Source organism: Sus scrofa, chromosome 9 (assembly GCF_054392235.1).
Source record: "Sus scrofa isolate SSC_HxYL_T2T_F1_AM1 chromosome 9, Sscrofa_HxYL_maternal_Yorkshire_Landrace_v2.0, whole genome shotgun sequence".
NCBI lineage: Eukaryota > Metazoa > Chordata > Mammalia > Artiodactyla > Suidae > Sus > Sus scrofa.
The window spans coordinates 4,885,420-4,908,486 of NC_139391.1; the positions used below are offsets into that span (position 1 = coordinate 4,885,420).

General features: G+C 41.4%; 1 protein-coding gene across 1 annotated transcript; it reads right to left on the minus strand.

Annotated features, from left to right (window-relative positions):
* Nucleotides 1–9,472: 9,472 nt before the first annotated feature.
* On the minus strand, nucleotides 9,473–10,429 carry LOC100514417 (olfactory receptor 51G2-like). The gene has a single exon (XM_003129508.3). The coding sequence runs from the start codon at nucleotides 10,427–10,429 to the stop codon at nucleotides 9,473–9,475; it is 957 nt and encodes a 318-aa protein (XP_003129556.3).
* Nucleotides 10,430–23,067: the final 12,638 nt, after the last annotated feature.

A 23,067-nucleotide genomic window follows, 5' to 3' on the forward strand; every position in this document is an offset into this window, starting at 1 on the left:
AAACCATGTTCTCTCTTTGCATGGTCCCAGGATGCACGTGCTTCGGTTAAACAAATGCCCTGCAAAGCAAGGACTCACAAAACATGGCTGACGCGGCCGGCGGTGCCCACTCATCGTCCCCACCCAAGACACCCTTCCTCCTACTCCCTCTGGCCTGCATTGCTCCTTTTTTCTCTTTTCATTTATTCCTTCCAGCTTGTGTTCAATTATGCGCCCCTTCCCTTTTTTCCTTCATTTTTTGCTCCAATTTGAATATTATTTCCAGAGAAGAGAGAAAGGCAGCTCATAGATAACAAAGTAACAAAAAATGAGTTTGAAACACTCAAGAATTAAACACGCAAGAATTCAATCAGCTGGTTAACATTTCTTTAAGGTCACGCTGTTGATAACACTATGATAAAGAAGGAACCAAATATAAACTATAAATACCCGCTATTTCAAGGGTCTCCTACTCTTGGGAGGATCATGAAACAGGGACACAACCAACCAACCCTCAGAGCAGATCCGGATGAAGTGATGGCAGACACTCGATCCCACGTGTGTAACACAGACGATGCGTGACACTGAACCGAGGGACAGTGCGAAGATCCGTGGACGTGTGGCCATTAGAGCTATCTTTCAAAAAATGCTATGCTTTCAAGAGGCTAACTTTGGAAAGAACAAGCAAGAAAGGCCAAAAGCTAAAATAAAGAAGTAAATCACTGTAAAATGCAAGTCATCTAGCGTATTGAGGGCTTAGAGACGCGAGAGACAGGACCGAGCAAGTAGATGGTGCCTTGAAGACTAATTCACTTAGCTGTACACCTGAAATACAACACTATACGTCACCTCCACTTCAGTAAAAGCCAATGTAAAAAAGAGCTTTAGACGTTAGAGACTTTGGGGTTAATTTGCTATATGAAGAACTGATTTATTATTCAACAGTATTTACGGAGCCTATAACATTTTACCAATGTTTTAAGAAGACGTCAATATGATCAAAATTTAAGACTTATCTTTTCAGGGAAGTCTGTGATGGTGGACAGTACGTTTACTATTTTTCCCTGCTATTTCCCAATAGCACACCGATACAATGCCTGATTACATATTTTGTAATATTCTTTACCAATACACCTAATTCCCATGATGGCTATTTCTTTAGGCTAGTATAATACATTTTTTGTTAAGTAGATGTGGTTTAAAATGCAGCAAAACTGATTGAAATGAAGGAACATAGCTATCTGGAATTGCTCTAAGAAGCTTTTGCAATGGGCCAAAGCAACTAGGAATGTGGCCTTGACAGTAAAACAGGGCGTAGAGAAGAAGGGTGTTTAAACAACAACAACAACAACAACAAACAATGAATAGAGACTTCCAGGAGATAGCTTATATGAGGAATAAATGAAAGATAAAATATTTTCAGACATCATGTCTGGAATAAATAGTGATACCACTAACCAATATAAAAAGATAAAACAGGAGGTGCAGGACTCAGAGGAAGTTAGCGCAATTATTCTGGAAGCATTCCTGTAGGAAGTGTCGATGGCACTACTGAGGAAGTAAATCTGGCCGAACGACTCTGACCTGCTCGGTGCCCTAGGAAGAGACCTGGACCAGGCACGAGGCTCTACCTGAGCAGCAGCCTCAGCTACGCCACCAGCCTGCAGGGACCTTGGCACAGGCGTTTCCTCCCTCTGAACTCTCTGTCCATTCTAGGCTGGAGTGAAATTAGCTCACACTTACCTTCTCTTCGAGATACAAAATCTACAAAAATGCACCTGGGGCTCAAAGCCCTCCCAATGAAAAAACAAAAAAAATCAGGCTGTATATTTCAGTTCGGTTGTAATTTAAGTCATTTTGCTGGATGGAAAAAAGATAGAATGAAAAAGAGAGGAGCTCTGGGCATTAAGTCCCTCCCTTAGTTGTGTCTTAACCCACAGTCTGTGTGATCACAGCAGTCGCCTTCAATCACGCCGGCTTTTTAATACAAAGACCACCACCGAGCCCCCGTTTTATTTATACTGTTAAACTAATCTTTGAGTTCATATCCTGTGTCAACTACATTATGTAATCTGATGCTCACAAAATACCGTTTACTTCTAATAATAATGACCCAACCAAACGGCTGCTGGAAGGGTCTCTGTTCACACGTTAGGAATCTACGGCATAAGCAGGCTGCAGAGCTTGTCCAGGGTCACAGCTAGTGTCTAACCAAGCAGAGGTTCAAACTCAGCTGGTCTTGCTCGAACACTCCATGCTTCTAAGACACTGCTTCAATCCCCATTTGTGAGCAATTCCTTCTCTAAACTTAGGTCTTTGATTTCCTTGATGCCATTATATTCCGGTTTTCCTGCTAAGTGTTCACAGCCCGCGGCCTGTTTCCAGTGCTACCGTTATTATTATTACTATGTGCAGTGTTGTTCTTCTTATTATTACTTTTTATTCGGTTCTACTTCCAAGTTGCTGCGTCGAGAGTAGGACGTCCAGTGAAAATGTCAGGCCTTCGTTAGCATCTCCTACAACTTGGGGAAGTTCGTGAGGACGGTGTCTGATCCCAGAGGGAAAGTGCTGGATGCGTCACAGCGGAGAAGAGCAGTGGGAAGCGACCCTCAGGAAGACAGGTGCTGAACAGAAGGGAAAGAGTGACTGAAGCGGAAGAGATACTGGCAGCTTCCTCTCTCACTACAGGTCTGCACTCAAGATTCCCCATTTAAATCTCTGTTTCCTGTGCCTCTGCCATTCCCGTTCCTTGCAGAGGTACTGAACATTCCACATTTTAAATGCATGTCAACGAATACATCAAAACACAGTCCACAGAGACACAGAAGTGAGCCGATTCTGAAAACCAGCTTAGGTATCAACTCAACCACGTTCATAAAACAAGCAGAGATGGCACGGTCCTCAAAGTCCACAACGGGGCTTCCTTTCCCACCGTCAGCCGTCCAGCTGTGTTCTAAGAAACATCCAGAATCCCAAGAGTTTCTATTATACTTCCCGTCACTTCCCTTTCTCCCTCATACGCACTGCTTACCTCCATCAAAGCATCACGCACAGCCGTGGGATCACACACACCCACTGTGTGCAGGAGACGCCGCAGTGAGCCAGCTGATCTGAAAAGCCCATCACGCTCGGAGATAATCAGAGCCCTGTCAGACACGTGCGATCCAACAGGGCTCGTGGGTTTGTTACTTACCAAGCAGGAAACGGCACTAAATGCTCTCCTTTGAATTTTTTTCCCCCCTTCTCCCCAATTGTTTGTATCTCTGTCTGCCCTTAGCTTGTGATTCATATTTTATCATTTCCATTTTCTTTAATCCCCCCAATTCTATCCTGTTTCAACGAGATAGACAAGCACACTGCTCCCCAAACCCCTTGATATAAACGAAAACTATCATCAGAGTCTCCTGAGATGCTAGCTCTCACCATCCCATGAAACTGGCTTCCACGCTCACTACACCTAGCCTTGTGTCTCAACTTCTTTTCTCTTCTGGATGACAGGAGGCAAACCCCTTCTGCGCTAAATTGTTCCAAAGAGAATTTTAACTGGCAAGCTGAAAGTGGATAAAGAAAACCACACAGAAACCTGTGAAGTAGAACATAAATGACCCTTCAACGGACCGTTCATTAACCTGTTATCCTGTTGATAACAAACACTGTTTCACAGGCACGGGACGTGCCTCCATCCCCAGCCTTGCATCTGCTTAAGTCATGGCCCGGGGCAGGTGCTGTAACATGGGCATATATTGCAGGAACGTAATCACGAAGTCCCTGTCCCTGGACCAGAGGGGACCTGCTCTGCCATCTGGGACTCCCCGGACCCTTGCAGAACTCAACAGCCCCTCACGCCGTCCCACACGGAAGGCCAGGTGCTCACTAGCTCCTCTGTTCCGCAGCTGCAGACCCACAGACGTCCCGCAAGCGAGGCTGTCTGCCCTTGACCGAGGTCCCTGGTGCTGCCTCCGAGGCTGGTTCTTCAGTTTTTCCCTGTCCCAGGAGAACTAAATCCCAAGAGGAGCGGGGAATCCAGAAGACTATCTGTGGCCTTCTGGGCCCTTGATTCTTTTATTAAGACCCATTGACTGGATCAACAGACTTACGGGAAGAGGGTACTTCTTAGACAGGCCTGGGGAATTAACAGTGGCCCTAGCGGTGCAGCAACCCAAGCTGAGACGGCTCTGAGAGACGCAAACACGTCACAGAAATACAGTGTGTTGTTGAGGTTTCCACTTGTTAAACACATGAATTTTTGTGAGAGCTGTAGGGTCTGTTTTGTTTGTTTGTTTTGCTGTTGAGGGAACACACTTCTTAAGAATTTATTATCTCCTGAAAATTAGCACAAAATCCATGGAGGTGGAAAGATAGAGCAATTTATCATAAATTATCCCCAAGACCTTTTTTTAAAATTAAATCTGAGTCAAACATAGGCACATAAAGCAACATACAACCCTGCATCCTTGATAACTATTTCATATAGGAAGGGAGACCTGCATGGGGGAAATTAGCCTTTCATATGAGCTGCCACAGAACGTCTCAAGTTTAAAACTCGTTTCTGATGTGCCAGTTCTTTTGAAACCACGATGATTTCTGGTATTCTTACTTTTCCACTGACACTAGAGTCTTGAAGCTTCACCCGCACTTATAGTAAGAAATCCAGCTAAAAATTAAATGCAGGTTTGCCTCGGTCAAATCTCATGCTCTTCTTAGACAGCATTTGTATTAATAAAAAAAACTAGAGCAATGAAGTAAAAAAAAGAGCTTCTCCAAAGAATACAATCATTCAAAGGTAGAACGTTTTCAGGTGTAATTTATTGTTTTTTATATGTGAAATACCAGGCAAGCCGTTCAGGCGTGATGAAGTGTTTTACACTGCATGGAACAGATCCCACACCCAGTGACACACCAAGAATATTGAAAAAAGAAGGAGGAAGAGATTATTTTCTGGGTGTTGAACTACTCCTTTTGGGACAGCTGAGGATGGTTTTACTACAATCCTTATGGAAATATGAGATTCCGCTTTTCGTTGTAAATTTAGATCAGGAAATATATTTCTAAAGGTTCTCCCACTTTCACTTTTGTTTCTCATCTCCAGAGTTCACATCACTTACCTATGAGCCTCGTTTCAATCCAAATAGCTCCACAAATATTTTCTATATGAGAACCCCTCATATTTAGCTATATGACTCAAAGTTGGTTAAAAGTAATACATTTATCTGAACAAAACTACACTGAAAAAAGACACAAAACACCCCTATGTTCATAGCAGCGTAACAGCCAAGACACGGAAACAACCTAAATGTCTGTCAACAGATGAACAGATTAACAAGATGTGTGATACACACACATGAACACAAACAGGAATATTACTCAGCCATGAAAAGAGGAAACAATGCCATTGCAGTAGCATGGATGGACACAGAGATGACCATACTAAGTGAAGTCGGAAAGAGAAAGACAAACACCATAGGCTATCACTTACATATGGAATCTAAAATATGACACAAATACATTTATCTACAAAGCAGAAACAGACTCACGGAGAGAACAGACCTGTGGTTGCCAAGCGGGAGGGAGTGGGAGGCTGGATTGGGAGCTTGGGATCAGCAGATGCGAACTGTTACGCACGGAATGGATGAGCCACAAGGTCCTACTGCAGAGCAGGGGACTGTATTCCACACCGTGTGATAAACCACAATGGAGAAGAATATAAAGAAGGATGTGTGTGTGTGTGTGTGTGTGTGTGTGTGTGCATATGTGTGCACACACATGTTCATATATGTCTGGAGCATTCTTCTGTATAGCAGATATTAACACAACACTGCAAATCACCTATGATTCAGGAAAACAAATTTGAAAATAAGTTATTTATATTATTACACAGATGTTTATTGTCTTTGATGAGTTTGAGATATTGAGATAGAGAAATATTCCAAACAAGAGAAAAGAAGTTTTGTTTTTACATCCCTTATTTAAATTTGTTTTTATTTAATGATTCTTTCTCTGAAACCACCATAACCTAAACTTCCTCTGACACAGAAATACTGTGAGATTAAAGCAAAAATATAACAAAGCACTGTACCTAAACTTTGCCCTCTATGTAATGCATATTTAATTTCTCAAGTTATATCAAATTGGATTTCACATTTATTTGATGATAAGCATGTATGGATTAAACTAAAAGCAGGACTCTGTAATTTATTTGCTATGTATCCAGGGATTGTAATGACTCAATGTGCCTCAATCTTCCCATCTGTGAAAAGGAGTAATAATGGTATCTACTTTCTAAGGACATTGCAAGAAGAAATGTGTTATGTTACCCATAACTCATCGAAGACATTTACAAAATGTCTGGTATACGCTCGATAAATATTAACCAATACATTACCATCCAGACATATGACAGGGGACAAGGGCCAAGCCAGGATGTAAAGACACATATGAAAGAAGAAATTCTTTGTTAATCAGACAGTAACAGCAAAGGTGACCAGAGAATAATGTGGTTGTTCTTCAGTTCAAAGGCATATGAAGAGTTCCCTTTTAATAAAGGTTTTATATTTTTAAATATAAAATCGTGTATTTGTAAACGTTTACAAGGGTTCAGACTAGGTTCTATAAATATCATACATCAAATTTATCTGCTCAATATTGTCCCTGCAGATCAAGGAAAGGCATCAAATTATTTATATATGCTAATGGTGTTTCAAAAGTAGCCAAGTCATACATTATTATTCCATTTATTTATTTATTTATTTATTTATTTATTTATTTATTTATTTTGGCTTTTTGGGCCACAATGCAGCATAAGGAGGTTCCCCTGCTAGGGGTCGAATCAGAGGTACAGCTGCTGGCCTAGGCCACAGCCACAGCAACGCGGGATCTGAGCCCCACCTGCAGCCTACACCACAGCTCAAGGCAACGCCGGATCCTTAACCCACTGAGCAAGGCCAGGGATCGAACCTGCATCCTCATGGATACTAGTCAGATTCACTTCTGTGGTGTGACAACGGGAACCCCTCCATTCATTTTTACATCAAGCTGTGTGTGCATTAATTGATGAAACTTTGCTGAGATAATGGTCATATATCACCTCTGTCCTGTGTTCCTTACTCGTCCCTATGCGCCTCCTCATGTCACTCAGCCCACACCCATTTTTGCATCTTCAATATGCCGCACATTAGCGGTCAGATGAATCGACAAAGTGCCATCATTTTGGTAATTACTACCTGGTGTAGATGAAAAGACAGGAATAAGTCTGGGATACTTAATGCACGTAAATAAAGGGTCCGTTCTACTTCCGAGTAAAACATGCCATTAAGTGGCTTCATTATTTAATTTATAAGAAATGTAATGGAAACCAAAACAACAGGCCACAGATTCAACGGAAGGATCTCAGGAACCCAAGCTTCAGCAAGCAGGGCTGCCATGGTCCTTTTTCTTCCTGAAGCAACTACTCTTCTCTGTGTTGATCTTGTTTCGTGCCCACTTTTTCCTAACGTGGCTCCAACTCCCACGGAACTAGAGGAGGTGATGAGACGAGGGGTGGGGTCCTTGCCGTGCTCCACAGAGAAAGGAGACTCCTTCGCCCCAGCTCTAGGAGAACACGCGAAGGGGAACGTTTTCTTCAGGCTCAGGTCTCCAGCTAAAGGATCCAGGGAAGGATTTATTAGAATGTTGACATTACTGGTCTCAACCAGGCGACAGAGTGAGCTAAGGAGGTGCTCAAAGGAAACGCGTCTCCTTTCCTCAAACAATAGAACCACCACTGAGAAATGGACTCCACTTCCCTACAGTCGTGCTTAAGGTGTCAGAGTTAAGAGCTTTTGACTGGACAGACTCAATTAAAGTAGTAATTTGGGCCTTAAAAGGTAGAGAAACATTTTAAGAATCAGAATCGCATTCTCCACTAAGACAGAATTTTATATCGTGAGGTCATTCATTGTATTTCTCAAGGAGCTATCAGTAAGCAAAGACCATATATATATATATATTTTCTTTTATAAAACTCCTTCTATTCTGATAATACCTTACAGAGGATAGCTAAGTCAATGTCTTTGAGATCGATTTTAAACTTTCACAGTCTTTTTTTTCATGACCTTTTCAGTCTTACAGGCAGAAGTTCCTAATAAAGCCGGCCTTCGCTGGCTTACTTTCCTCTGAATTCAAATAGCAATGCAAACTAAGTCCTCAATTCACTAATTACTTTTTTTTTTTTTTTTGTCTTTTTGTTGTTGTTGTTGTTGTTGCTATTTCTTGGGCCACTCCCGCGGCATATGGAGGTTCCCAGGCTAGGGGTTGAATCAGAGCTGTAGCCACCGGCCTACGCCAGAGCCACAGCAACGCGGGAGCCGAGCCGCGTCTGCAACCTACACCACAGCTCACGGCAACGCCGGATCGTTAACCCACTGAGCAAGGGCAGGGACCGAACCCGCAACCTCATGGTTCCTAGTCGGATTCGTTAACCACTGCGCCACGACAGGAACTCCACTAATTACTTTTGGTTACATGGTCTGCTGCTTTCCATGATTCCAGTAGGGGAATGCAAACGATACGAACTTATAGTTATGCCTTCTGGATGACGCCGATGCCTATTAAGTATGCTAAATATCTTCAGATTGGTTACTTGAGCTAGCGTTTAGGAATTCATGAGAACTTTCTTAACGTAGTACGAAATTCTCGCTAAAGCTACCACACGTCTGTGCATTGTTCTCGGCATTTAAGGCTCCCTTTCACTGGGGTCTCCTGTGCTGACCCAGCAGGACAAGTAGTCATTTGTTTACGAGTCTAACTCCAAGAGTGGACCCCTGAAGAGAATAAACGAATTCCTTTTTGCGCTTGGAAAGTTAGGGAAAGGACATGCAGGCTTGTTCCAGAAATCCAGATATAACCTATCTCTTCTCAGTTGGAATGGTAAAAGCAATGGTAGCAAGATGAGTAGGAATATTCGTTTCTCAGATTCTTATATCCTATTTCTTTTCAGACGGCTCCTTTATTTCTTGTTAAAAACCAGCATAATCAGATAGGAACCAGTATTCCAACAGTAAGAAATAGTCAGAAATATGAAACACAGAGTCATAAATTTAGCATCAATTACACAGTTTATAATGCCTTAACTGAAACAACGGAGGCAGTTAAGAATCTGGTGACAGCCCGTCGTCCCCACGCCATCAGCCCCGCATGGATCTTTCACAGCACAGACCAGACGCAGTCCAGCAGCGGGACGAGGGGACTTCATCCAATTTACACACGAGAACACTGACCTTGGGTTTCGACGGCCGTGTCTCCTTAACCACCGCTGAACAATTATCATGGTCGCAGCTACGGTCACTTACTTGTCTGCTGCTTCTCTCTCCCTTTGTCGTTAGATTAGGAACTTCTTGGGGGAAGACCTGAGTATTTTTTATATTGTAACTCACGGGGCCTCACACATTTTTTGGCACATAGACGATCCTGAACTGCGTTTTTCAATCGGTTATCTGTTCTGCTAACAGAGAAAATCTCATTCTCCAGCAACGACACGTTGCACCCCAAATCGCTTGCGCAGCGCAGCCTGGATCTGCTGGGATTTGAGACTGTAGACAAGAGGGTTGAGCAGCGGTGTCACGAGCAGGTAGGCGTCGCTCATGGTGGAGTAGAGGACTGGAGACGTGTGGTGGGTGTACCAGTGCAGCACGGCCAAGCTGAGGAGGGGCAGGTAGAACACACACACTGTGCACAGGTGACACGCACAGGTATGCAGTGCCTTCCAGGTTCGGCCTGGAGGCCCCAGCTTCAGAAGCGTGCCCAAGATCTTCACGTACGAAGCAAGAATAAAGACAGCATCCACAGCAAATGTGCAGAGTACAAACGCCAATCCATAGGCACTGCTGACAGAGACATCCCCACAGGCCAGGTTCAGTACATCCGGGTAGTAGCAGTAAGAGTGGGAGAGACCAGTGGCCCCACAGAAAGGAAAGGCCCTAAGGACAAAAGGCAGAGGGGCCAGCAGAGTGGCACCTCGGATGAGAGCAGCTCCGCTAAGCCAGGCCACAGTGTGGCGGGTTAGGATCCTGGTGTAGTTCAGCGGAGCACAGACGGCTACCAAGCGGTCAAAAGCCATGGCCACCAGGACTCCAGATTCCACGGAGGAGAGGGTGTGAATGAAGAACATTTGGCTTAAGCAGGCATCCAGGCCAATGCGGCGGACGTCAAACCAGAAGATGGCCAAGACACTGGGCAGCGTCGACAACGAAAGGCCTAGGTCAGTGAGGGCGAGCACGGCCAAAAAATAGAACTGAGGCACATGGAGGTTCTGCTCCGCTCTAACCAGGATGAGCAGAAGGGCATTGCCTGCCAGGGCCAGGGTGTACAGGAGACAGAAGGGAATGGAGATCCAGATGTGGGCAGCCTCCAGACCAGGAATGCCAAGCAAGGAGAAGGTGGGCCAATTAGAAGCAGAGTGATTGAAAGCCAACATGACACCATGTAGGGAAGACTGCAATCCAAGCCGTTTTCTGCTCTCTAAAGGAGAAATCTCACGTCAGGAGGCTTGAAAACCAAGTGAGAAGTAGAAAGACTGCGGATACGCAGTTGTAAAAGTGAGCTGTGGGAAACAGAAAGTTGAGCTTATATTCATAACTTCATAATTACTCCTCTTGATATGCGGATGGCAGGTAAGCCCATGACGAGATGCTCAGCACCATTCCTTACTCGGAAAACGTAAATGAGACGTACAAGAAAGCACTAGAAATGGCTTAAAAGGACTGAAAACACCACATGTCGGTGAGGACGGGGAACAGCTGGAATTCGGATGGGATGCACGTGGCACAGACTCTTTGACATCTGTTTGGTGGCTTCATATAAATCACACACATACACCCCCCCCCAGACAGTTACCGTTACCCACCAGCGGTATAACTTCTAAGAATTTGCGCAAGAGAAATAAAAACACGTCCACACATAGACTTGTACACAGTCAGTCAAAGCAGCTTTACGCATGACGGCCAAAAAAGAAAAGAAACCAAATATAATCCAATACCGAACGAATAACAAAACTGTGAAGACTCGTATACTTTAAGTTAAGAAGGAAACCACGACTGATGGAAGCAACAGCATGAATGGGTCGCTGCTGCTCTGAGAAAAAAAGATGTACAAAACCCCAATACTGTGTGACTGCATTCGCATATGAACGTCTAGGAAAGACAACGTCAGTGACAGCTCATCGGAGATTTCAGAGGTGACCAGGGAGGAGGAAGAGACTGGCTACAGACAGGAACCAGCTCCTCAGGAGATGAAAACGCCCCGTATCATCCCTGATGCACTCATCACATGACTTTATGCACGATTTCCAGCTCATCAAACGGTGGTCCGTTCAAACACACCCTTTAGAGCAGCTTCCTCATCCCTTCCTTTCGACTCACTTATACAGGACACGCGACTCTGGTTTGTGAAATACCGTGTCCCCATCACCAGAAACTGATTCTACCTGAGGTGGTTACCAGGCTATTGTGCTTCACACATCCCCTTATTTGATCCTGTCTAAATGGTCCACATACGACACAGGAAGAAAAAAATGAACTCTACGCAGTTTTTTCCAACAGTGCCTCTTTCATTTTTTTCTCCATTTAAAAGAACTCCGACTCTACAATTATCCTTTTCCTGAGGAATTTAAACCATGCCTTCCGTATTTCTCATTGGCTGATGTTTCTGCTGCTTCTCTTCTGTTCTGATTCACATAAAATTTCTGAGCAATTTTAACACTCTCAAACCACGTGAACGCCCAGATTTTCATACGCGATCCAGATGCCTTTTCTGAACATGAGTTCAACGGATCCACCGACACCTCTACGCCGCAGCTTCACAGGAAAATCAAATATAAACCCTGAGCATAAGCGTCAGTGCAACCCTTCCCAATACTGACAGCTTTTTCTTGTGTTTTTCTTATTCGGAATTTTTTCTTCTTTTTTTGTCTGTGTCCATGGCATGCAAAATTTCCCGGGCCAGGGACCAAACCCGCACCACAGCAGTGGCCTGAGCCATAGCAGTGACGATGCCAGGTCCTTCCCTGCCAGGCCACCAGGGCACTCTCAATCTTACAGTTGCTACTGTAGTGATGAAAATCAAAGGGTCAGAAGGCCAGGCTGACTGAGTTCAAAGGCTGGCCCTTTTCTCAACAGGCGTGTGTTTTCGGCTAAGCTCTGTTTCTGTGCTTACAACCCTCTTTGTAAGATGAGGAGAGCAGTGTATATGTTCCCTCGGGTTCAAATGAGAAATGACTAAAAATAATGACTGTGTATATGTAATATTTATATATTATATATATGTGTTATAATATGTGTGTGTTTAGGTGCTGTTTAACTACAGGCAGTTATTATTAAATCTTACTGTTAAATCTTCATTTAGTCACTATTATTTTAAAACAGACTCTAGTCAGTCCTTCTCTGAAAGCTCTCCCTCAAGGACTTCCCCATAAATACACTGCTCATACATTTTTCATAGTGACTTTCTAAAATGTCATCGTGACCATATTATACTCCTTTAAATATGTTCCCCACAAACAACAAAATAAGCTTTAACATCTTTGGCGTCCTTATCATGAGGCACAAAACTTCTATGCTCTGGACACTGCATATTTCTCTAAGCTGATCATGCAGAGTCAACGCCTCCCTATGTTCTGTGTTTTATTGCAATAATTCTGTTTTTGTTCTTTTGTTTGTTTGTTTTTTGTCTTAGCCAAGCCCACAGGGTACAGAAGTTTCCAGGACAGGGATCAAACCTGCGCCACAGCAGTGACAGTGCAGGATCCCTAACCCACTGAGCCACTAGGGAAACGCCTGTTTCCGCAACTCTGAAGATGCCTGGAGCGCTGCTCTTACACGTCCTCACTCTCTGTCACTTTGCTTGACACAAGCCCTCTGACTGGATGGTTTTAATCCTCTCTTTTTCTAACATACCTAGAGAATTTCTATTCGGTCTTAAAAAGGAATCGAAATTAATACTACGTCTTGTAGAATATACTCCCTAATACGTTCAAATATAATTTTTTACTTTAATTTGTTCCGTCATAGCAGGTTTACAGTGTTCTGTCAATTTTCTACTGTACAGCAAGGAGACACAGCCACACACACATATGTTCATTCTTTCAAATATAATTAAACTTCCTTCTTTGATACCTCTTAAAGCTTCTCTTGCTTAATGCATCCATAAAGATTTGAATTTTTTTTATTATATTTCTGCCCCATCAACTCATCTTCAAATACTTGAGGTTACAAGCCTCTCTGTTTCTCTAATGAGATTTTTTTTTGAAAAAACATCATATGTATTATGATAAATTATTTATAAGTGAATGACTTACAAGTGGTTGAGGCAAGTTGATATCAGTAACTCCCAGCTATATTTCTAATACATTTGTAATAATGATACTCTATTAAATATTGCTATCGTGATCAACTGCATGAGGCAGAGCAAAAGCACACAGCACACTGGCTGAAAGTTCCTTGGTCAGCATTTGTTTCTAACCTTTGATAGTACTCAGTTCAAAACAAGTGTATCCATAAGTAAATAGTGGACATCACTACATAAAATCCCACGTTGATTTCAAAATAAAACACTGACTGGTAGGAGACATGAGCGTATTTCTGTAAAGAGACCTCAGAGTACTTGCATGTTACAGATTCCAAATTGAAACTATAAATAAGTTTTACTAAAACCAGTGTATGAAGTCCATTATATATGAATGAGCTTATGCACACACGTATGCTTATCAAATGTCTCTCACATATTATTCACATATTTGAAAGCACTGCAAAAAAGTGCATTACAGTTTATCAAACCAATGTCCCTGGTCAATAATTGTAGCTTAGCCATGTGTTGGATGAAGGAAAGAAGCAGCAGGGACAGAAAGAGGAGCAGAAAAAGATGATGATGCCGAGGGAAAGAAAAGGGGAGGAGAGAAACGGAGGGAGGGAGGAAGAAAGGAAGGAAAATTTTGGGAAGAAAACATTAAGGAGCAGTTGATGCTTATCTCCTCTTCATTTGCCAGTGGTAAAGTCAGTACATACTTCCTGGATCCTAGTACTTGAATTTCTATGTATAAACCAACCGAGTACTTAATGGTATATAAAAAATTGTATACATCTAAGTACTATATGAATACTCAGTGTGTTTGTGTATTTTTTCCCCTCAAAGCCCAACCAGAAGCCATGTTCTTACACAGGTTTTAAAAAGCTATCACTTTGGAGTTCCCTGGTGGATCAGCAGGTTAAGGATCTGGTGGTGTCACCGCTGTGGCTCTGGTTACTGCTATAGCATGGGGACTTCTAAATGCCAGGAGCACAGGAGCACAGCCGGGGGCGGGGGGGGAGGTGTCGTCTTGATTTAACTGAGAAATGCCCCTGGTGTCGGCAGGTTGGAATCACATAATACATCTAGTTATAAAAATAACCTATGTTTACACATAAGCACCTACATCGTCACTAGCTCTGCTTTGTTTATTTTATTGTCATTTTGTTTGTTTGGGTTTTTTGCTTGTTTGTTTGTTTTGGTCAAGGACAGGACCTAGCTTTAAATCCATCCTCACAACAGCTTCTGGAAGGCAAATTCTATTTCCCCTGCTTCCCCTTTGAACTTATGCTGTCTATGTTATGTTATTATGTTATACTACGTTGCACCAATTAGGTAATTTTTAGTGAGAACCCTTCTTGTGTCAGATACTGTATTCTAAGCATTAGAGTCAAACGTGTGAGAAATAAAGCAGCATTATGGAAAAACTTAATTATTATGGTTTAAAAATTGGCTTTGTCATTTTTGTCTTTATATGACCCAGAGGGTCATTTAATATTTCCGGAAAGAAATATTCCTTGTTGTAAAAATATATGTAATCATACCCGTCTTAAAGGGTATTTAGAAATATTAAACAGAAAAAAGCTTATTATAAGACAGAATTGGAAAACAAAATTTATATAAAAGTTACTGTAATGTATCAAGGTCTGATCTAGATGTATGAAGCAAACTTACATCTATATCTAGATCACTTTATATATATATATTAACTCTGGAATATGAAGAAAGGCTTCACTGGCAAGTTGGAATTTAAGAAGTCTGAAGAAGCATTAGCTGGGGAAAGCTGTATGTATTTTCTATGTTAAAAAAAACAATATCTGCAAAATTACAGGGATTTAAAGAGAAGTTGGATCAGAAATACTGTGGCTGCCTAGCATTATTAATGGAGGGTTGCGGTTACACATCAATAAGTCTAAAGATACTAGCAGCACAGTTCTTCGCCTATGTAGAGTCGTCTTTTTTTTTTTTTTTTTTTTTTTAAACTGGGCGCTTGAAGTTTGGTTTTGAATGTTTATCTCTCTAAAACACGAATTCTCATTTGGGCATCTTGGAACTCAAAAAAAAGACAGCAAACATCACCGACAGGCACGAGCTCAAACTTGAAAAAAAACTGCTGTTTTCGGGGTCAGGTGGAGAGGGTGAGGAAAACCCTCCAAATCTGCAAACGCGTTTGATGCTTTCCATGCTTCAGTGACTAAAAACAAAACACGCTGATTTAGTTAAATCTAATCCATGCTTGCAAACCATATTCATGAGACAGTGGTTTCAGGACTCAGGAGAAAGCGATCAAAACAAGAAACAGGTTTCTAAATTTAGAAATCTAAAATCTAACTTAGGTAAACGGAATATACACATAAATCAACAAATATTCTTTAATTAGTCATGACTACAATAATTGTTTCTTAGAAGAAAACAAAAAGAAAATTAGAATGCATCGCTTATGAAACAGAGGCTTCTACAATTTAATCTCCAAATCTCACACATCCGGACACTGCCGCGAGCCATTCCTGTGGGTCCCTTTACCCTGGAAAGCTGGTTGTTAGTGCAGTAATTTTCTTGAATGGACATTGTCAGGTTCACAATGACCACGACAGTACTTATCTCTGAAGCGCTTTCCTCACCATGCAATGAGGGACTCTTTCGCTTTCAGATGGATCTGGTTCAGACGTAAGGCACAATTCAGTGTGGAGAAGGAACTGGTTTGGTGCTTTACAAACCACAAAAGGGTCTGGTAGGTGCCTGGAAAGCACTGCTGACATTTATACAGCCCTGGGAGTTCCAAACCATCACAGCCAAGGGCTTAAGTTTATTCTCACCCCAAGGGATCTTGGAGAAGCAAGAGAGCGTATCTTCAGTATTGATCCATCTTAGGGCATCCTTCTGTACCAGAGAAACCAAAAGCCCCCATTCGATTGGAACCCAGTGGTCTGAGCCATGTCTTTCTTCAACATATGAAAAGCAAGTTGGAATGAAAGCACGTAAATACAAATGTTCTTAGATGATTCTGACTGTTTCAGAAATGTTAAGCTATTTTCATGACATAAAACAATAACTGACTGAAGGTATTTAACACATATTTGCACATGCACACCGTCCAAACTTAAAACATACGGAATTGTTTCGTGTCATTTTGGGGCAAAGACACCAATTCTTTTCCCCAGAGCTAACAAACCTGTCTAGAGTTATCTTTCTGAAGAGATAATTAAAGCGATTTAGTATAGGACATCAGACAGTGGCCTTGTACACCTGTTTTTCTCTCTCAAGAATGTATCAAAGGCATATCTCCTGAGAGTATAAAAATGTCCACGTTTTAAAAAGATACTTAATACTGCATAATACGAATGTAATGCAATGCTTTAACTATTTATCTGAATTTAAATTGTTTCTACTTCAATATAAATACTGATGCTACCTTGGGACACATGCTTTTGTGTATTTTTTTGTACATTTCTATAGGGGACAAGGCTCACGTTAATTTGCTAGACCAAAGTATATCCATTTTATATATTTAAGCCCTGTCAAGCTTCCTTTTAAAAATGTTAAATAAATTTTAAAATGCAGAAGTATAAAGATTTGCATGCTTTTATTTTACACTTGTCAATCTCTTAAATTCCCAAACATGCTGGACTGAAGAAAGCACCTTGTTATCTCCTTAAGTTATATCGCTGTGTTGATTATTAGTGAAGGCAAGAACCTTTTCTTTATATTTTGGAAATTTGTATACTTTCTCTTGTACATTGCCTCACCAGGCCTTTGAAAAGATCTAATGGATACTTTGAGAGGATAAAATAGAGGCAAGTCAATTGTTTTTCAGGAAATGAGTCCGCGTAGGTACTCGATGGGGAACATTATTAAATCCTCACTCATAAACCAGGACCCCATTCACAGGACCCCTCAAAACCATTTTATATTTTGACATCCTGTACTGATTCTGCCTCCATTGGGACAAAATCATCTTTTTTTTTTTTTTTTTTTTTTGGTCTTTTCTTGGGCCGCACCCACAGCATATGCAGGTTCCAGGCTAGGGGTCTAATCGGAGCTGTACCACCAGCCTACACCACAGTCACAGCAACGCGGGATTCGAGCCTCGTCTGCAACCTACACCACAGATCACGGCAATGCCAGACCCTTAACCCACTGAGCGAGGCCAGGGATCGAACCCACAACCTGATGGTTCCTAGTCAGATTCGTTAACCACTGAGCCCCAATGGGAATTCCATGACAAAATCATCTTAAATGATTACCCTGGGAATACTGCATGGTAAAACTCATCGCTATTGTCGTTTTTTGAAAGCAGTTTATTGTGATATAATTTAAATGTGGTAAATCTCAGCCTTTGCAGGGTCCCGGTTCCGGCCCTTAACAAATACATATGCTTTAACCATACATCACTAGGTTCAGTCAAGCCTGTTTCAATCACCTCCCAAATGCCCAGCAGGCAGCTTTGACGCACCCCTTTCCCCCCACTGACTCCAGGCCTTGGAAATAACTTCTATTATTTCTGCCTCTATGGTGTTAGTGTTTTCAAAATGTCATAAAAATGGAATTATACAGGATACGGCTATTACATTTTTTTTCCAGTTAACATTATACTCTTAGGATTCCTCCGTGTTGTTGCATGTGTAGGACAGTCACTGATTTTTTTTTTTTTCTATCAAGTGATATAATAGTCCACCATGACTTGTTTATTCATTCACCATTTGATGGATATGTGTGTGGTTTTGAGTTTGGGGCACTAACGAATAATTGGGTAGCAGGTGTATCAATGGACATGATTTTATTTTAGTTGGTTAAATATCTATGAGGAGGGAGGCCATGTCTCAGATACTATTATTCATTCTCACTGTCAATAGAAATGCACGAGAACTGTTCCAAATTCTTTTGAGATTTTATTTCTTTCGAGGTTTTATTTGCCCTAAAAGCTGAGTGGGAGCCTATGTTTTAATTTGCATCTCCTTAATGACTAATGATATTAAATATATTTTCATATCATATGTTTTCTCAATACCTTTGATACTCGGTCAATCTATACCACAGCCACAGCAAACCTGGATAAACTTCTGGCACAATAGCTTAGATTTGTTGGAGACGACGTGCTACATGAGGTGAAGGCTGCTTGGATGAATTAGCTGTGGTCCAAGTGCCCTAAGCTGTTTTTCCATGTGAGCAATCTATTATTCTCAACTAATTTTCACTTGCCCGGAAGAACATATTAAGTACTTGAATACATTTATTTTCAAGAAGTTAATGAAACAAATGGTAATGGTATGCATTGCGTGATAACTTTATCTTCTTGAGCAAGAATTTTCTTGCACACATACGAAAGCTGACACAAGTACCCTCAGTTCACGGTCTGTACCCAATCTCTGTGGATCTGGTGTGCTCAGCTCTGTTCATCGTCTCTCCGAGAGAAACGGGGACTGCTCCATTTAGTAAAGCTGGAGGTGGACAGTGGAGGTTGCCTCATCCAACTCTGAAGTATATACGCTTTTAGTCCTTCTCAATGGCTCCTGGAGGTTAGATTTATGGTCAATCCTGTGATGCTCCCCTACACAGTCATGGCCACTGCTACGTCTCAAGTACTCAAAGCCACATCAGTTCACACAGTTGTTCAGTGTATATTCTGAATAGCGTATTCCTGGGTTTGAAAGGGTCAGTTTGACATTTAATGTCCTCTGTGCTAGGCCTTGATAGATCTGATAAATTAACAGAAGAATAAAAAGTAAGAATGAGAAAGACTCCTTTTTCTGGAGGTGATCAAACTCTATCAATCTGACACCTCAGCTAAAAAGCTATCCTCACATTTTAGGAATCACTTGTATGGGAATATTTTCATCTTGTCTCCATTTCCTTGTTTAACTTATACTTTTTCCCAAGGTCATGGGTCCTCAACGACTTTGAGTAGAAAGGAAATTAACTATTTATTTTCATCTAAATCACAAACAAAATACAGTAAGTTGAGATTTTTTAATACAATGCATATTTCAATACGGCTACCTTCAATTAAACAAGAAGCAATGACCAAAACACCCTGAAAGATGACAAGCTACTTCTCCTTGAAGCCAGTGTGTTCCTCTCAGCTACTTTATTTTACACACATTGGTGGCTTCAGTCCCACAGTATTATTATGGAGACAGAAAGCCTCAGCTTGGGAAGAACCGATCACTATCACTGATCAACCTATATTTTCCCTGGAGTGATTTCTTTAGGATTGCTTCTCCTCCCTGGAACAGAAAACATCAGTACTTTGCAATCAGGGAGGAAACGCTTTACCCATAAAGTTCTGACACATCCTAAGTATAACTTCAAAATTGTTCTGATGTGTATTTTGAGAGAGGAAGTGCTCTGGATCATAAACGACCTTTGACCCCAGATTGTCCACATGAATTCTCGGACGTGGGGCGATTACATTAGTTTATTTTTTGCTTATTGAAATATAACAATAATGTGTTAGGTTGATGATGTGAGGGGAAACCTCCACTACACTTGTAAAAAAATAAGCAATAAAAGACACTTATTTAAATTCTCAAGTAGGACTCATCGTAACGAGCAGCTGCTGCTGTAATTACAATGTCCCAGCTGAATTCATGGAAATGTGACCCCTCTTCTGAATGTTATTGCATCTGTGGATTTTGCCAGCCTGAAACACCATGTCTATTGTTTAATTTTAAACTTCATGAACAAAAAGAGCCCCTTGATACTCAGTTACGTGTTTGTGCAAAGTGTGTGGTGTGTGTACGGGCAGGATGTGGGATAATGACGGAAAACATACAGAGTTGATCCTTGAGAATTCAAAGGTAATTTTTAAACTATACTTGATTGTCTCCTATCTTGAAACATATAATATGAATGAACAATAGGAGAGTTCAAACAGATGTCTGTGATGCAGTTGACTTTTGAGAAGCCCAAAATACAGGCTAGAAGAGAGTGAGCAACTCCCAAATGGAGATGCGGCATTTAGCAACAACTTCAGAGGGGCCTGGGAGGATACTAAATTTAACGAGGATTTCCAACTTATGTGCTTCAAAAACCATCGAATACTTGGGCCAGTGTGGAGGATACCGTGGAGCAATAAACGGTAGACTCCGAATACACAGTGGATCCTCCCAGGAGATCACTGTCCTTAAGAGACAGCTGCATCAATAATAACAAGCTCACACCAGGTTCCAGGAATTCTTGATTTTGAACGTGGAAAGAGACAGCTGCCCCTGCAGCAGGTTAGCAGCCCCTCTGCCCTGAGATGTCAGGTAAGAGGGAAGACAGTGTTTACCCAGATTGGAAAAAAAAAAAAAAACACTAAGAGTAAAGGTATGTCGGGTACATGGGTGAGTAGAGAACCTCTAGCCCATAGCAAGGGAATTACGGAGGTCTGGATGCATTTCTTTCTGTCTGATTTGTTTCTGTCAAGAACCTGAGCTGTTGGGACAGGGCTACTGAGCCAAAGGCAAGGAGACTGAGTGTGCTCCTGACAGGAGAAGCGGTCTCACGGCCGTGTGGTCACTGCCGGGTGTTCAGCCCCATCCCTGGACAGGGTCTCCCTTGGCGACTAGAATGCAGATTCTGGACATTTCGAAAAACCCGTGGATGAGAAAAGGCCTTGCGACGATATCTGACGCCAGACCCTTAGCTCTTGCAGCCGCGCTGATTTGCATGAGCAGAGTCCTCTCTTGTCCAACGAAGAGTGAGCTTCCTAGTCCTTCTCTCACCTTCTCTACTTTTTTACAACAAAATTCAAGATTTTTTTTTTTTAAAAGCCGATACAGCTTCTGACACTAATTCCAACTTTCTTTTAAAAGAGAATGTGTAACATGGCATTTGATGCCTTCTCCTTACTTCTGAAAGTCTCATCCAAACTGACCCAGGAGGTTCTGAAGAACTGACGACCCTGCCGAGTGGAAACCTCGGACAGAATCCTTGTCTCTCGCCCTCGATACCAGGAAAAGACAGTGAAGCTTTAAAAAAAATATTTCGTTTTGTTTTGTTTCTTTTTTCTAAGAATCTTACCCTCAGCAAAGATTAGATTTGTAGGGAAATTAGAACAGGAGCAGCTGGGAAGTACTCAGGCCACACAGTCAAGGTCTGCATGCTCCAGCCAGGGAATGAAGGTGGGGAGAGCGCATCTCAACAGTGGCCCAGCACCCATAGGAAGAATGACATTAGCGAGTGGGAGCAGGTGAGAAGTGCAACAATTTGCATATGCAAATATTTGTAAGGCTCATCATTTGTGGGGAGGAAGCATATGCATGCAGTGCCATTTACTTTCAAAAACACAGAATAGGGCGAGTGATGGACTCAGAACAAAGTGTACTTTGTTCTCTGAGGGAAAGAGACTCAGCGCCCACAACTGACTCTTTCTGGATAAATGAGTTTGAGCGACACAGACCATGAAAACAGTCTCATCTCTGACATAAGGATACTGTGTTTGAACGTTAAACAGACGTCTCGCCCCATCAGTAAATACTGCTAATCGTACTCTATTAGACCACTGCTGCAATATTAAAGTTTAAGACCAGGCATATAGGAAAAATAACTGACATTGATTTTTTTTGATAAATAAGCATACTCCTATTGAATTAGAGCAATTAAAATAGGCACTGCATAATATCTGTTATTATTACTAAAACAGACTACTTAACGAATTTATAGTCGCTATGTAAAATGCCCCTAGATCTTAAAAAAAATTTAAAAATTGAGACCTCTACTGAAAAATAGATGAACATGATTTAAAAAATAAAGTCTGTTAAATATTTTAGCTTTTTTAAGCAAATATAACTAAATTGTCATTTTTTTTCATGTTCAAGTGATGAAAAATAATGTTTATATTTTTACAAGGAATTATTGGGTAACAGTGATTCATAAACTACATAGTGCAGGATCGCTTTTGAAACTTTCAGTCACAATGCAATGTTTTAGAAAATATGATTAAAATGATATTTTGGAAAAATGAAAAATACATCCAAAATACAATAATAATCTTATTGTGGATTAAAGATAATAATTACTATTAAATTCAAGAAGCATGATTATTACATCAAATTAATGCAAAAGTTTCCAATATTCATTTTAAATTTCTACACTGATCTCACTGCAGAAAAAAGCAGCATACAGAAAGGGTCCATTAACTTCGGTTTGAGTAGTACTGTCTAATGCATGCCACTATTGTCTAAGGCAGTAAGAAATACTCTTGAATGATATACTATTGTAACTATAATTGCAAGAATGATTTTGCATGCATTTTTAAAAGAAATTTATTTACACCACACTATTTTTGGCTGAACATTTAAAACTACCATAGCAAATGACCATATCAAGTATTTTTTCTCATTTTTTCTTCAATAAATTACAATATCTGTGGAAATTGATCAAAAAAAAGAAGGTTTTGTTCTAGTCCTAAGGCTTAGATGCTCAATATTGGGAAACGGCGTATGTATTCTCATATTAGACACCCTCTAAGGTCCGCCTAAAATAAGAAGTCTATGAATAGCCAACTAAAAGCTCAGGTCAAATTTAGCATCTCTGGAGTTCCCGTGGTGGCTCAGCAGAAATGAACCTGACTCGTATCCACAAGGACGGACGCAGGTTCCATCCCTGGCCTCGCTCAGTGGGTTAAGGATCTGGCATTGCCCTGAGCTGTGGTGTAGGCCAGCAGTTGTAGCTCCAATTCAGCTCTTAGCCTGGGAACCTCCATATGCCCTGGGTGTGGGCCTAAAAAGACAAAAGAAAAAAAAATTAACATCTCCTTTTGCTCTAGGAAAGGCATGCGGCCCTGGCATC

Excerpts from the sequence above, each read along its gene's own strand:
- LOC100514417 (XM_003129508.3), bottom strand. The coding sequence starts at position 10,429 with ATGTTGGCTTTCAATCACTCTGCTTCTAATTGGCCCACCTTCTCCTTG.